Source organism: Mustela erminea, chromosome 6, assembly GCF_009829155.1.
Source record: "Mustela erminea isolate mMusErm1 chromosome 6, mMusErm1.Pri, whole genome shotgun sequence".
NCBI classification, from domain to species: domain Eukaryota; kingdom Metazoa; phylum Chordata; class Mammalia; order Carnivora; family Mustelidae; genus Mustela; species Mustela erminea.
Window position 1 is genome coordinate 123,035,018 of NC_045619.1, and position 17,208 is coordinate 123,052,225.

At 38.1% G+C, this 17,208-nt stretch overlaps 1 protein-coding gene across 1 annotated transcript in view; it reads left to right on the plus strand.

Moving 5' to 3' along the window:
- MALRD1 (MAM and LDL receptor class A domain containing 1) overlaps window positions 1-17,208 on the plus strand; it is a 763,833-nt gene that overhangs the window by 41,533 nt on the left and 705,092 nt on the right. Inside the window, exon 5 of the mRNA XM_032349560.1 lies at window positions 3,731-3,827. Coding sequence (XP_032205451.1) covers window positions 3,731-3,827 — 97 coding nt within the window. The remainder of the gene's footprint in view (window positions 1-3,730; window positions 3,828-17,208) is intronic.

Below are 17,208 nucleotides of genomic sequence, written 5' to 3' on the forward strand. Positions count from 1 at the left end.
GGTTTGGATGTAGGGCTAGAAGAGAATGTGATTCCTCAAGCCACTTTGGAGTTTTGAGCATTGAAAGTGACAGTCTTCTTGTGCCACTGTCAGAGAATGGGAGTCATGGGAGGGGAAAAAATATTATGACTTAGAAGTGACTTTTGTCATCTGGTAAAAATGTCCAGGAGGCTGTGGAGATTCCACATGTAAGTGAATCATAGAGTATTTGACTTAGAAGAGTATGACTAGAAGTGTAGTCTATGAGAAGTCTATCTTCTCTTAAAAGAGAAGTCTATCTTCATAGAGTATGACTTAGAAGTGACTTTTGTCATCTGGTGAAAATGTCCAGGAGGCTGTGGAGATATGGGCAGAAAGCTCAGAGAAGTGCATGATGTTTGTGATATAAATTTGTGTTTCATCGGCTTGGGTGACAGTTTAAACCCTGAAGATCAATGGGTTTGAGAAGAAAGTGTGGAGAAAGAAGGAACAAACTGGTGATTAGTTCATGCTTATCTCTCCTTCTCTCTTTAAATATGGCTGCCACTGGTGTGTCCTTAGCTCAGCAAAAACAGGTGAAAAGATTTTCAAGAAGGATACATCTTAATCTGTAGAGAACAGATTTTTTATCTATAAACACACTATTCATACAGTGGCTTACATACTTTATAATAACTCTGTGTTACAATAATAGGTAACACTTATTTAATCCTAACTGTATACCATGTGCTGATAGACATGTAATAACTCATTTATCTGTGCATAAATCTTAACATATAGGGAATAACATTATTATTATTTTAAAGATTTTATTATTTATTTGAGAGAGAGCTCATTTGTGAGAGGACATGAACTGGGGGGAGGGGTGGAAGAAGAGGGAGAAGCAAACTCCCCACCGAGCAGGGAGCACCAGGAAAAGGACAGATGCGGGGCTCGATCCCAGGAGCCTGGCATCATGACCTGAGCCAAAGGCAGACGCTTAACCGACTGAGTCACCTAGGCACCCCAATAACTTATTTTAATCAGTGCCTTTTTACAGTGCCTTTTTACAAACTGAGGTACAGAGATGTTAAATAACTTCTAATGACCTGTTGCTATTAAGTGGTTTAGCGAGGGTCTGAACCCAAGTAGTCTGTTTCCAAACACGTACTTTAATCATTGAGCTCTACTCCCCTCAGATAAAATCAACCCTATGTAAGTCTTTTCTTTCCCCTCTGAAATGGCTTTTTTTTAAATTTTTTATTTTTTATAAACATATTTTTATCCCCATGGGTACAGGTCTGTGAATCGTCAGGTTTACACACTTCACAGCATGAAATGGCTTTTTATTGAAAAGCAAAGCACGGCACTTGGGTGGCTCAGTGAGTTAAAGCCTCTGCCTTCTGCTCAGGTCATGATGCCAGGGTCCTGGGATTGGGCCCCACATCGGGTTCTCTGCTTAGCAGTGAGCCTGCTTCCTCCTCTCTCTCTGCCTGCCTCTCTGTCTACTTATGATCTCTGTTTGTCAAATGAATAAATAAAATGTTTAAAACAAACAAACAAAAAAAGCAAGGCAAATTTGCAACACAATTTTAAGTGTTTGTAAATTGGGTCACAAAAGGGATGAAAATGTTTGCAGTGTAACTATTATATTCATGCAGTTTAAGTCATTCATTGAATCTTACACCAGTACAAACATAAGGTTATTTCATGACTAAGAGTACAAACATAAGGTTATTTCATGACTAAGAGTGGCCCAAATTTGGGCACCTGGGTGTCTCAGTCAGTTAAGCATCTGACTCTTGATCTCGGTTCAGGTCTTTATCTTAGGGTCCTGAGTTCAGACCCTCTGTAGGGCTCTTCCCTGGATGTAGAGCCTACTTAAAAAAAAAAAAAAAAAGGAATTAATAAAAGAGTAGCCCAAATCTAATAACCAAAATTGTCTCAGTATCAGAAGTAATATTAAAATGTTAAATGGAAAAGATATCCACTAATTTTCTTACCAAATGGAATCTACAAACTAAATTTTTAGAAACTGTTAAAAGAATGACTAAAACTATAAACCAAACAGGTTTATAGAAAATTCTGGGGAAAGTAGTGAAATAAAATACTGAGAAAATAATCTATTAGTATGCATGTAAAATACTCCCATTTTAGTCATGATTTTGATACTAATACACTGTAAAGGGATTTTGCAGAAATTTATCAGCTAGGTGCTACAAATAAACCTTGAGACTCAATTCTCTGTAATTGTTATCTTCTAGATGTGGTTTACTTGAGGTTAGTCACATTTCATCTACTTTCCTGTATGTATTCCCAGAAAGACCTAGTCTCTACCAGAGATCACACAATCTGTAGTAAAATCATTTAGAGATGGTTACAACTGTTTGCCAAGTACTTTTGCCATCCTATTTCTATTTTTCCTCAAAATTTTCTATTTCAAATGTATAGCCAGCACTTCATCTTTTGTTGGTCTACGCAACAATCTTTGATAGGCCTTTTCCAGCATTGTCCTCCTTTACAAGTAGTCGTGTGGTTATTATGTTTTATGTGATGAGGACTCTCTTAGGGCTACATGTTGACATATTACTCAACAGGTTGTGGATGTTTCACATTGTATTTTCAATAGTCTTTTAGATAGCATCTTGTTTGAAAGGAAATACATCAGTATGTCATGTTGCAGAGAGAATGTGGTATGGCAAAAGGACCTGTTAGGGTCTGCTGTGTGGAGATCAGCTGTCAAGCTAAAAAAGCAATGCTGACATTCTGAAATAATAAAATGTTTATATTATAAATAAAGCTGAACAGTGCACATGGTTTAATGCATCTATGAATTAAGCCTCAAACATCACTGGTATTCATTGGTGAGGTTGGGAATAATGCTCTCCACCAACACAGCAATTTTCTGTTGATATAAGTAACTAGGAAATTAGAGAGTCATTTCTTCCTAAATTTCTCAGATTTATTACACCAGAGTATTTCATCTTGGTGCAGACTTGGGCTAGATTTACATCACAATATCACATTCCTCATTCTTTTTTAAAAAGATGTATTTATTTATTTATTTATTTATTTGAGAGCAAGAGAGAGGGAGAGAGCAAGAGTGAGTGTGATGGGGGGGCACGGGGACAGACGGAGAAGGAGAGGGAGAATCCTCAAGCAGACTCCTCACTGAGCATGGAGCCTGATGTGGGCCTCAATCCCAGGACTCAGAGATCATGACCTGAAGGAAAATCAGCTGGCTGAGCCACCCAGATAACCCTCACATTCACTCATTCTAGTAATAAGTCACTGCACAACCATTTCTAGTCACTGTCCCAAGTTTTGTTTAGATAACAGCAGAAAATGTGCAGAAGGATAGAGCACGAGGATGCCAAGGCAAGCCTGTGAGCAAAATTTAGAGAGCCAGAGGTGGAAATGTGGCACTGTTGCAAAATGCCAAGAACCAGAGATCAGGATGGGGCTGGGTCCAAGGGCTGGTAAATACTGAATAGTGTGAACACATACAAACCAAGCAGAGACCATAAGAGGGCAAAAACCAGATGAATATTGGTTCATTTCACAAACATGTTATATAACCTATGGTAGACATTGGAGATAAAGAGGTGACCAATTTTCTTGTCCTTGAAAATATACGTGTGGATTTCTTTCGACTTGGAAATGTCATGGTCACCAAAGTGTTTCTAGAACTGGCATGTTTTTTTTTTTTGTTTGTAGGCTCTGTGCTATAATATTCCTTGCTTTATGCTTTTGTTTTGTTTTTCTTATGCAGGTTGTTTTTCAAGGTCAAATAATTTCAACTCCTGAACAGGATGAAGTCATAGCTGTTGACGATATATCTTTCAGTTCAGGCTGCTTGCCTGCAAATGGTAAGAACTTTTTCTCATTTTGATCCTTATTGTGTATATAAATTCAGTGCATTTTAAACATTGTGTAATGACTTTCATTCTTTGAATGAAATGAAAGCATTGTGTATGCTCGTTCGTTTGTGCTTTCTTTCTGGCCTGATGTTTTAAAGTGGGCTATTTTCCATTGTATAACAATGTCTAGGTTTATGCCAGAAGTTAAAATAAATTGTTTTTTTCACTGTGTCTGATGCTGTTAAGAGTTGAAGGGATAATTTGGTCTCAGATTTGAAACCTTGTAGCAATGTTTACACTGGCTAGTTAAATCTCACCAAGAGAACTCTTTCCCCCTTAGGAGATAAGTGAAAACTGGCTTCTCCAGGCTTGAAATTATCTTCTTGGTGAATTGATTTGACTCTTCCACTGAAAGACACAACTGGAGGGAGAGAGATATTAGTTATAATCTATTTTCTATTTAGACTGAAATAGCTAGATCAATAATCCACATGTATCAGATCTTAAAAATTACTCATATTGGTTCTCTGATTATATTAACTGAATTCTATTTACCATGCATATTGTTCTCAATAGAAAAGTTTAAAATTATGAATTGGTCAGGATAAATTAATTTTATAAATAAAAAATAAATAATAAATTTATTATTAAATAAATAAATAATAAATTTTATAAATAATAAATAAATTATGAATTGGTCAGGATAAATTAATTTAGTCTAATGATTATGCAAGAATCATATATATGATTATAGATAGTTGATAGATTTTTTTCCCTTTTAAATGTTATACTGTAGTATGAGATAGCATAATATAGGTACTTTGTAGAGAGGATTCTAAGTTCTAATTTGGTACGAAGATATGGTAGTTGTGGTAAATTATATTTTGAGAACAGAAGAGATGAGTTGATCTACCTAAAGGAGACCAAGGAATCTTGATAAAGGATGCCTGTATTATGCTTCGATTTCAAACAGCACTTCTGCTGGTAGAAGAGCTTTATAGGAATGCATCTCTTGCCACTTAGACAAGATGGTAGGGTTTTATAGGAGCTGTTGACAGCTCCTTCCACACTAGAACACAAAAAGCTTTCTCTCATCTTTATATTATCAGTTATCAGTATATTTTAGCTAAGAAATCACTATATGGTAAATTGACTTACAGATAAATTGAAACGGAGAACTAAGGGAGCAGACTATAAGGTCCACCCATTCCTAGAAGTAAATAGTTGAAGTATAAACCTCAATGCCTTTTCACCAACAGAAGGTAATATTTCTAGGATTTATCAGAAGGGAAGCAATAGATCAGGAGAGAATACACTGTCGACCACAGGCCGAGAAGACCCAACTACTGACTGCTCTGCCATTCAGTCTCCCCTCATGCTGTCTTCTCTGTTACCCTGGATGGTATTCCTGGGTCCAGAGCATGGCTTGTAATGGGGCAGCTGGTCCCTAACTGTGAGCACTTCAGCAGTATCTTCATGTATCACCTTTTCTTAGCAGTTTCTGCAGAAACTGAGATCTGCCAAACACATTGATCCTCAGCTAGTCATGTGTATTGCTCAGTCTAGCTAATCACCCGCCAAAGAAAATAAGGAATGAAATCAGCTATTGGCCAGACTTTCCTAACTGTAGGGAAAATTAGGACCTGGCCTCTGCCTCTAAAACATTGCATTACGACAAACAGGAATGTGCTGGGGTTGTGCTTGGGACTTTACATCGCCTGTATTAGGACTCTGCTGTCATTTCACAGATGACCTTTCTGTTCATCTTTGGATCTGGGAACCAAAGCCATTTTCTTAATTCCTCATGATCCATCTACTGGGACAGAGGCCAGTGTAGATGGACCATGATAAATATTCAGAAGACAGATGCCAGATTTTTAGTAAGCACTTAAAAGAGCTCTATAAGAGCACTATAGAAGTGAAAAAGCAATAGTCACAGGAGTGAGAGCACAAAAAGTTGGACATTCAGTGAAAGGTCGTGGTCAAATAGAAAAAATATTGGTGTCTATAATTTCTAAGACGGTAGTTCCAGATAATGTTACAGCCATATTGTTTTTGAGGTGGTGATGATAAAGTTTGCTGAAGATAAGGCTTGAATTGTAATGCAAAGTTATAGGCCTTTCACATGGATATTAAATTTATACAGCATTACAAGGTATGAGGCTAGAGAAGATTTTGAAATCCCAAACTGAAGTCATCCGTGAATACGGATGCGTGGATTACTCAGGGCGGTAAGCTGGATTTCATGAGCCAAGATGTTTCTACACATGGAAGAATAAGTGAATCAACATCAGGGATTTAGAAGAATGGTGACTTTAATTTTAGGCCTTGTATTTATTGGGGCATTGGGAAAAGATATCATCCCTCTGGAGATTTGCAGAAGAAGTAGTCTCTTTTTGGAAAACGCCAGTATCCAGATAAGGTCACACAGTATGTTCTTCTAACTTGAGGGCGCAGGGCGTTTAGTTTTATTGTTTTTCAAATGGAATGAGGGTCAATGGCATATTTAAACTTTTGGGAGGAAAACAAAGCCGCATGAGGTTTAATAATGGAGAAAAAGAATAAAGTGTAATGGAATAGGATTGACATTTGGTTGGAGTTGCATTTTGTAAATGGTAGGAGTGTGAGAGATGGTAGTATTATGTAATGTTAAATTTCCAAATTAAGGGCACATGGGTGGCTCAGTGGGTTAAAGCCGCTGCCTTCTGCTCAAGTCATGATCCCAAGCTCCTGGGATAGAGACCCACATCGGGGTCTCTGCTCAACAGGGAGCTTGCTTCCTCCTCTCTCTCTGCCTGCCTCTCTGCCTACTTGTGATCTCTGTCTGTCAAATAAATAAATAAAATCTTAAAAAAAATTCCAAATGATTCTTTCTAGTCAAGTTCAGAGATTATAGTGATAGACTAACCCTAGTCAATCACTAGAATCAAAGAGAAGTGATTAATTCTGAGCTTTATTCCAGACTATTAGATGGGGATCACTGAGGTTGGTGCTTGCATTTTAAAAAAGGTTCTTGGGACACATTTTGTGAAACTAGCTGATCTCAGGTTTAAGAACTGAACTAGGATTTGGGGCGCCTGCGTGGCTCAGTGGGTTAAGCAGTGGACTCTTGATTTTGGCTCAGTTCATGATCTCAGGGTTATGGAGGCTGCTCTCTTTCCCTCTGCCTCCCACCCCCCTGCAGCCCCTGTATGCATCCATTCACTCTTTCACTCTTAAAAAAAAAGGAACCGAACTAGCATTTGAGAATCATGCATCCTGGTCTCATGCTGATTATTGCACTCGGCAGGGCGTATCCTGGGACAGAGTTCCAGCTGATCAGAGAGTGGTTTTAGTCCCCTGCAGTCCTGATGGTGATGGTCAGGGTGCATCTGACACATGCAGGTAGAGCCGACTCAACCTTTTCCAGACATCACCATCAGAAATTTTATTCCAGTGGAGGGTGGGGTTAGGGATGCATCTGGATGCAAAAAAGGAGTTTTCTAGTTGACTTAAGAAAACAAGAGGAGATGGACAGTTATGAAGTAGATTCTTCAACTTTGAGACTGTTAAAGTCAAGGACCAAGGGATTTCCTTGGTATTTACTTCATGCCTGTCACCTTACATTCTTAAAATGACTGTTGAGGTTCTATACATCTCACATCCAGGCAGGAGGAAGGCAGAAATGAGAAAGGGCAATGTTTTTGGTCATGCCATTGGCTAGATGATTCTCAGATGCTACCTCGGTTGCTAGGCAGACTAATAAATTTGAGTATTTGGATTCAGCCTCTATAATAGAGGCACGCAAGGAAAACAGGTTTATGAGATGAGTGGGCAAACCAGAATACTTAGAAGTAAATTCTAGCTTTCTTTTAAATCTGTTCCCTTGCCTATATTCTCTTTTTAAATTATTGACATCTGGTCTCGCTCAGTAGCCTAGGAGTTATTCTTAAATCATTCTCCCCTTTTCGTATCCCTCTGTTAATTTAGTTAAAAAATAGCAGTGACGGCCTGTTCTTACATTTTTTCAAATTGTCTCTTCTTATTTACCATTATTGTTTATCCAACTGTGATTCCCTTAATCACTTAATGTATTTTTTTCCCATGGATTTTTAAAAATTCTGGTTTTGATCTATTCAACTCTACTACCCAGTACTATGTACTGTCCACCAGATTATACTTTCTAACATACAAATATGACCAATATCTACTTTTTAAAATATATCAATAACTCTTATCATGTCCAAAATGGAATTCACATTTCTTATAAATTCTTATGATTTCAAGTTTCTAAGCTCACAGGATCCTGCACTTGCACACAAGCCCAACTTCCTCCTTCATAGTGCTTCAAGAATCCCCAGACTCTGACCAGAACAAATTGCTTGGTAGTTCAGCAACCCAGTGTCGTCATCTTATTCTTGGGTATTTTTGTAAACTTTGCTCCCTCTGCCCATTTCATGACTTTTTAATTTTTTAATTTTTTTGGCTGTCCTCCTACTACTGACTGAGCAGACTAAGTGGAGGTCTCTTTTCTGGGAAGCCTTCTCTTACAGAAAATTTTCCCCAGACTCTCATCCCTCCACACACACACAGACACACACTGTATTGATTTATTTTTGTAGCTAAAAACTAAGTTTCTTAAGGAAACAGTTACTAGTGTCTTATTCCTTTGTGGATCTCCAGCACAGAGCAAACACTTAATAAATACTTGTTGACTAAATGACTCAACACTGAACATGTGCAATTATTTAAGTATCAAGTATTTGGGAATTTGAGTAAATTCTTCTTTTCTCTGAGCTGTAAGTGTTCCATTTCATAGAACAGAGATTTAAATAAAATACCATGAGACTATTTTTTATCAATACTTATATTTATGCTAAGAATATATATATATATACATATATATATATATTTTGCTTTTGTTTTAACATCAGAAATTGAGGTGTGTCTTCAAGTTATCTAATGTGATTTTAGAATCTGAAATTTCTAGCTTCCAAAATCATGAGAAGACAAATTATGTTGAATAAGTCACCAGATTTGTGGTGCTTTGTTTTGGCACTCTAGCAAACAATTAGAGAGGCTTTCCTGAGCTAATTCTGTAACATATGAATTCTTTCTCATCTGTAGCTACTAAAGTCTCTGCTTAGGAGAGGTGGTCTTCTCTACATTTTATGTAGAGACTGTAGTTTTCCCATCAGTATGGCAGCTAGAATACAGAGATGCATTTTTAAAATGCTTAAACTAAATAACTCTGAATCCTATATCCATTGAAAATATCTTTCAGGAATTAAGATAAAATAAAGACATTCTCAGATGAAGAAAAACTATAGAATTCATCCCTGGAAGATCTACTCTAAAAGAAATGCTAAGGCAGGTTTTCCAGCTAACAAACAACAACAACAACAAAAAAAGCCAGAGGAAAATTTTATCAGTAGGAATAAAGAAAGAAAAACAGAAATCATAAATATCAGAGTAAATATAATGTAATTACCTCTAAAGATTTTTATGTACACAGGACTCTTACAAGCAGATTTTTGAACATCCTCTTGATGGGTTCAAAATATGTAGGCGTAACACATACGGTAAGTAAACCATAAAGTTGGAAGTGTAGAAGTCCATACCTTTAAGACATCTACATTTTATTAGAAATGCTAACAAACTCTATGTGGAGTGTTAAACTGAGAGGTGTGTATTATTATTCCTAGGAGGAACACTAAACAGATATAAGTAAAGGAAATAGATACACTAAAATTGAGCATAAAAATATTAAAATACTGAAATAATCCACTAGAAGACAAAAACAGAAGGTAAAAGCAGAAATTATAGTAGCGTGGTGGTAAAGAGCACAAAGAATAATAAATGCCAAGGACACAAACTGAAAAATAATAAAATTGCTAATTTAGTTATAATAATAAAATAATTACATTAAGTATAAGTGGCATTTGTATTCCTTTTGAAAGTCAGAGGCAGTCAGATTGGTTGAAAGATAAGAGCTAACTATATTTTGACTGCAAAAGCTCATTTAAAAAATAATGATATAGATTAGTTAAAAGTGAAGGTATTCAAATATGGTTAATTAATCTATAACAAAGTAGGGAAGAATATACATTGGGGAAAAGACAGTCTCTTCAACAAATGGTGCTGGGAAACTGGACATCTACATGCAAAAAATGAAACTGGACCACTTATTACCATATACAAAAATTAACTCAAAAATGAAGTAAAGACTTAAATGTGAGACACCTGGGTGGCTCTGTTGGTTGGGAGGCTGCCTTTGGCTCAGGTCATGATCCCGGTGTCCTGGGATCGAGTCCCACATCAGGCTCCATGCTCAGCAGGGAGCCTGCTTCTCCCTCTGCCTCTGCCTGGGACTCTGTCTGCCTGTGCTCGCACTCTCCTCTTTCTCTCTCTGACAAATAAAAAAAATAAATAAAAAATAAATGTGAGACATAAAAGATAAAATTCCTAGAAGTAAACATAGATAATATGTCTTTGAGATTGGCCAGCTAAGGAAAACTATAACAAAATGACACGGCAAACTACTGAATAGAAGAAGATATTTCTGAAAATATATCCAATAGATGTAATTATCAAAATATATAAAGAAATTATACAACTCAACAGTAAAAACTTCCAACAATCCAATTAAAAAATGAGCAGATGATCTGCATAGACACTTTTCCAAAGAAGACATTCAGATGGCCAACAGACACATGAAAAGATGCTCACTATCACTCATAATCAGGGAAATAAACATCAAAAACCACAATGAGAAATTGTTTATGCCTGTCAGAATGGCTAAAATGAAAAAGAAAAGAAATAATAAATATTGGTCAAGGTGTATAGAGGAAAAGAAACCCTCATGTACCATGGTGGAAATGTACAGTGGTGAAGTCACTGTGAAAAAAATATGGGGATTTCTCAAAAAACTAAAATTGAAATACTGTGTGATCCAATAATTCCACTATTGGGTATTTACCCAAAGAAAACAAAAACACTAATTTTTTTTTTGGTTTTGATATATATATTTTTTAACTTTTAATTATTTATAAACATATATTTTTATACCCAGGGGTACAGGTCTGTGATTCGCCAGGTTTACACACTTCACAGCACTCACCAAAGCACATACCCTCCCCAATGTCCATAACCCCTCCCCCCTTCTCCAAACACTTATTTATGGTTTGTCTCCCTCCCAATCCCATCTTGTTTCATTGATTCTTCTCCTACCCACTTAAGCCCCCATGTTGCATCACCACTTGCTCATATCAGTGAGATCATATGATAGTTGTCTTTCTCTGCTTGACTTATTTCGCTAAGCATGATACGCTCTAGTTCTATCCATGTTGTCGCAAATGGTAAGATTTCATTTCTTTTGATGGCTGCATAGTATTCCATTGTGTATATATACCACATCTTCTTTATCCACTCATCTGTTGATGGACATCTAGGTTCTTTCCATAGTTTGGCTATTGTGGACATTGCTGCTATAAACATTCGGGTGCATGTGCCCCTTTGGATCACTACGTTTGTATCTTTAGGGTAAATACCCAGTAGTGCAATTGCTGGGTCATAGGGCAGTTCTATTTTCAACATTTTGAGGAACCTGCATGCTGTTTTCCAGAGTGGTTGCACCAGTTGCATTCCCACCAACAGTGTAGGAGGGTTCCCCTTTCTCTGCATCCTCGCCAGCAACTGTCATTTCCTGACTTGTTGATTTTAGCCATTTTGACTGGTGTGAGGTGATATCTCATTGTGGTTTTGATTTGTATTTCCCTGATGCCAAGTGATATGGAGCACTTTTTCATGTGTCTGTTGGCCATCTGGAGGTCTTCTTTGCAGAAATGTCTGTTCATATCCTCTGCCCATTTCTTGATTGGATTATTTGTTCTTTGGGTGTCGAGTTTGCTAAGTTCTTTATAGATTTTGGATACTAGTCCTTTATCTGATATGTCGTTTGCAAATATCTTCTCCCATTCTGTCAGTTGTCTTTTGATTTTGTTAACTGTTTCCTTTGCTGTGCAAAAGCTTTTGATCTTGATGAAATCCCAATAGTTCATTTTTGCCCTTGCTTCCCTTGCCTTTGGTGATGTTCCTAGGAAGATGTTGCTGCGGCTGAGGTCGAAGAGGTTGCTGCCTGTGTTCTCCTCAAGGATTTTGATGGATTCCTTTCGCACATTGAGGTCCTTCATCCATTTTGAGTCTATTTTTGTGTGTGGTGTAAGGAAATGGTCCAATTTCATTTTTCTGCATGTGGCTGTCCAATTTTCCCAGCACCATTTATTGAAGAGGCTGTCTTTTTAACACTGGACATTCTTTCCTGCTTTGTCGAAGATTAGTTGACCATAGATTTGAGGGTCTATTTCCGGGCTCTCTATTCTGTTCCATTGATCTATGTGTCTGTTTTTGTGCCAGTACCATGCTGTCTTGATGATCACAGCTTTGTAATAGAGTTTGAAGTCCGGAATTGTGATGCCACCAACTTTGGCTTTCTTTTTCAATATCCCTTTGGCTATTCGAGGTCTTTTCTGGTTCCATATAAATTTTAGAATTATTTGTTCCATTTCTTTGAAAAAGATGGATGGTACTTTGATAGGAATTGCATTAAATGTGTAGATTGCTTTAGGTAGCATAGACATTTTCACAATACTTATTCTTCCGATCCAGGAGCATGGAACATTTTTCCATTTCTTTGTGTCTTCCTCAATTTCTTTCATGAGTACTTTATAGTTTTCTGAGTATAGATTCTTAGCATCTTTGGTTAGGTTTATTCCTAGGTATCTTATGGTTTGGGGTGCAATTGTAAATGGGATTGACTCCTTAATTTCTCTTTCTTCTGTCTTGTTGTTGGTGTAGAGAAATGCAGCTGATTTCTGTGCATTGATTTTATATCCTGACACTTTACTGAATTCCTGTACAAGTTCTAGCAGTTTTGGAGTGGAGTCTTTTGGGTTTTCCACATATAGTATTATATCATCTGCGAAGAGTGATAATTTAACTTCTTCCTTGCCAATTTGGATGCCTTTAATTTCCTTTTTGTTGTCTGATTGCTGAGGCTAAGACTGCTAGTACTATGTTGAATAGCAGTGGTGATAATGGACATCCCTGCTGTGTTCCTGACCTTAGTGGAAAAGCTTTCAGTTTTTCTCCATTGAGAATGATATTTGCGGTGGGTTTTTCATAGATGGCTTTGATGATATTAAGGTATGTGCCCTCTATCCCTACACTTTGAAGAGTTTTGATCAGGAAGGGATGCTGTACTTTGTCAAATGCTTTTTCAGCATCTATTGAGAGTATCATATGGTTCTTGTTCTTTCTTTTATTGATGTGTTGTATCACATTGACTGATTTGCGGATGTTGAACCAGCCTTGCAGCCCTGGAATAAATCCCACTTGGTCGTGGTGAATAATCCTTTTAATGTACTGTTGAATCCTATTGGCTAGTATTTTGGTGAGAATTTTCGCATCTGTGTTCATCACGGATATTGGTCTATAGCTCTCTTTTTTGACGGGATCCTTGTCTGTTTTGGGGATCAAGGTGATGCTGGCCTCATAAAATGAGTTTGGAAGTTTTCCTTCCATTTCTATTTTTTGGAACAGTTTCAGGAGAATAGGAATTAGTTCTTCTTTAAATGTTTGGTAGAATTCCCCCGGGAAGCCGTCTGGTCCTGGGCTTTTGTTTGTTTGGAGGTTTTTAATGGCTGTTTCAATCTCCTTACTGGTTATGGGTCTGTTCAGGCTTTCTCTTTCTTCCTGGTTCAGTTGTGGTAGTTTATATGTTTCTAGGAATGCATCCATTTCTTCCAGATTGTCAAATTTATTGGCGTAGAGTTGCTCATAGTATGTTCTTATAATAGTTTGTATTTCTTTGGTGTTAGTTGTGATCTCTCCTCTTTCATTCATGATTTTATTTATTTGGGTCCTTTCTCTTTTCTTTTTGATAAGTCTGGCCAGGGGTTTATCAATTTTATTAATTCTTACGAAGAAGCAGCTCCTAGTTTCGTTGATTTGCTCTATTGTTTTTTTGGTTTCTATTTCATTGATTTCTGCTCTGATCTTTATGATTTCTCATCTCCTGCTGGACTTAGGGTCTTTCTTGTTCTTTCTCCAGCTCCTTTAGGTGTAGGGTTAGGTTGTGTACCTGAGACCTTTCTTGTTTCTTGAGAAAGGCTTGTACCGCTATATATTTTCCTCTCAGGACTGCCTTTGTTGTGTCCCACAGATTTTGAACCGTTGTATTTTCATTATCATTTGTTTCCATGATTTTTTTCAATTCTTCTTTAATTTCCCGGTTAACCCATTCATTCTTTAGAAGGATGCTGTTTAGTCTCCATGTATTTGGGTTCTTTCCAAACTTCCTCTTGTGGTTGAGTTCTAGCTTCAGAGCCTTGTGGTCTGAAAATATGCAGGGGATGATCCCAATCTTTTGATACCGGTTGAGTCCTGATTTAGGACCGAGGATGTGATCTATTCTGGAGAATGTTCCATATGCACTAGAGAAGAATGTGTATTCTGTTGCTTTGGGATGAAATGTTCTGAATATATCTGTGATGTCCATCTGGTCCAGTGTGTCGTTTAAGGCCTTTATTTCCTTGCTGATCTTTTGCTTGGATGACCTGTCCATTTCAGTGAGGGGAGTGTTAAAGTCCCCTACTATTATTGTATTATTGTTGATGTGTTTCTTTGATTTGTTATTACTTGGTTTGTATAGTTGGCTGCTCCCACGTTGGGGCCATAGATATTTAAAATTGTTAGATCTTCTTGTTGGACAGACCCTTTGAGTATGATATAGTGTCCTTCCTCATCTCTTATTATAGTCTTTGGCTTAAAATATAATTGATCTGATATAAGGATTGCCACTCCTGCTTTCTTCTGATGTCCATTAGCATGGTAAATTCTTTTCCACCCCTTCACTTTAAATCTGGAGGTGTCTTCGGGCTTAAAATGAGTTTCTTGGAGGCAACATATAGATGGGTTTTGTTTTTTTATCCATTCTGATACCCTGTGTCTTTTGATTGGGGCATTTAGCCCATTAACATTCAGGGTAACTATTGAGAGATATGAATTTAGTGCCATTGTATTGTCTGTAAGGTGACTGTTACTGTATATTGTCTCTGTTCCTTACTGATCTACCACTTGTAGGCGCTCCCTTTGCTTAGAGGACCCCTTTCAATATTTCCTGTAGAGCTGGTTTGGTGTTTGCAAATTCTTTCAGTTTTTGTTTGTCCTGGAAGCTTTTAATCTCTCCTTCTATTTTCAATGATAGCCTAGCTGGATGTAGTATTCTTGGCTACATGTTTTTCTCGTTTAGTGCTCTGAAAATATCATGCCAGCTCTTTCTGGCCTGCCAGGTCTCTGTGGATAAGTCAGCTGCCAATCTAATATTTTTACCATTGTATGTTACAGACTTCTTTTCCCGGGCTGCTTTCAGGGTTTTCTCTTTGTCACTAAGAGTTGTAAATTTTACTATTAGATGACAGGGTATGGGCCTATTATTGATTTTGAGGGGCGTTCTCTGAACCTCCTGAATTTTGATGCTCGTTCCCTTTACCATATTGGGGAAATTCTCCCCAATAATTCTCTCCAGTATACCTTCGGCTCCCCTCTCTCTTTCTTCTTCTTCTGGAATCCCAATTATTCTAATGTTGTTTCATCTTATGGTGTCACTTATCTCTCCAATTCTCCCCTCGTGGTCCAGTAACTGTTTGTCCCTCTTTTGCTCAGCTTCTTTATTCTCTGTCATTTGGTCTTCTATATCGCTAATTCTTTCTTCAGCCTCATTTATCCTAGCAGTGAGAGCCTCCATTTTTGATTGCACCTCGTTAATAGCTTTTTTGATTTCAACTTGGTTAGATTTTAGTTCTTTTATTTCTCCAGAAAGGGCTTTTATATCTCCCGAGAGGGTTTCTCTAATATCTTCCATGCCTTTTTCGAGCCCGGCTAGAACCTTTAGAATTGACATTCTGAACTTCAGATCTGACATATTACCAATGTCTGTATTGATTAGGTCCCTAGCCTTTGGTACTGCCTCTTGTTCTTTTTTTTTGTGGTGAATTTTTCCGCCTTGTCATTTTGTCCAGATAAGAGTATATGAAGGAGCAAGTAAAATACTAAAAGGGTGGCAACAGCCCCAGGAAAATATGCTTAAACCAAATCAGAAGAGATCCTAAATCGTTAGGGGGGAGAATGGGGATATAAAGAGGTTCAAAAAGAAAGAAAGAAAAAAAAAGAAAAGAAAAGAAAAAAGAAGATGAATAAAGAAAAATATAAAAAAGAAAAAATATATGTATTAGATAAACTAGTTAAAAAATGTTAAAAAAGAAAAGGGTAAAAGTTAAAAAAAATTTTAGCAGAAGAAGAGAAAAAAAATGAAAAAGAAAAAAATTAAATTAACTGCAAGATTATAAAAGTCACAGGGAGAAAGCCATGAGTTCCGTGCTTTGCTTTCTCCTCCTCTCCTCCTTGGTATTTAAACCGCACTCCTTGGTAGGTGAACTTGGTCTTGGCTGGATTTCTTGTTGATCTTCTGAGGGAGGGGCCTGGTGTAGTGATTCTCAAGTGTCTTTGCCCCAGGCAGATTTGCACCGCCCTTACCAGGGGCCAGGCTGAGTAATCCGCTCGGGTTTGCTTTCAGGAGCTTTTGTTCCCTGAGGGCTTTCCGTAGAGTTCCGGAGGACGGGAATACAAATGGCTGCCTCCTGGTCTCCTGCCTGGAGGAGCCGAGAGCCTGGGGCCCCACTCCTCAGTGTGCCCTCAGAGAACAGCGCCCAGCAACTCCCATTTGCCTGACCTCCGGCCACGCTCCGAGCTCACCGAGCCTGTGGCTGGCTCAAGGTAACCCCGAGCTGCGAGCTTACTGTCGGCTCTGTCTCTGTAGCTGGCTTTCCTGTTCCAATACCCGCAAGCTCTGCGACACTCAGACACCCCCGATCCTTCTGTGACCCTGCGGGACCTGAGGCTACACTGTCCCCACGTGGGCTTTGCCTCGGTTTAGCCTCTGGAGCGATGTCCCTCAGTGGAACAGACTTTTAAAAGTCCTGATTTTGTGCTCCGTTGCTCCGCTGCTTGCCGGGAGTCGGCCCTTCCCCCCGGGGTCTATCTTCCCGTCGCTTTTGATTCACTTCTCCGCCAGTCCTACCTTTCAGAAAGTGGTTGTTTTTCTGTTTCCAGAATTGCTGTTCTTCTTCTCTTTGATCTGCTGATGGATTTGCAGGTGTTTGCAATCTTTAGATAAGCTATCTAGCTGATCTTCTGCTAGCTGATGTAGTCTCAGCCTGCTAGTTCTTCGCCATCTTGACTCCTCCCTCCAAAAACACTAATTTGAGAAGATATATACACTCCTATGTTTATCACAGCATTATTTACAATAGCCAAGCTATGGAAGCAACCTACGTGTCCATCAGTAGACAAA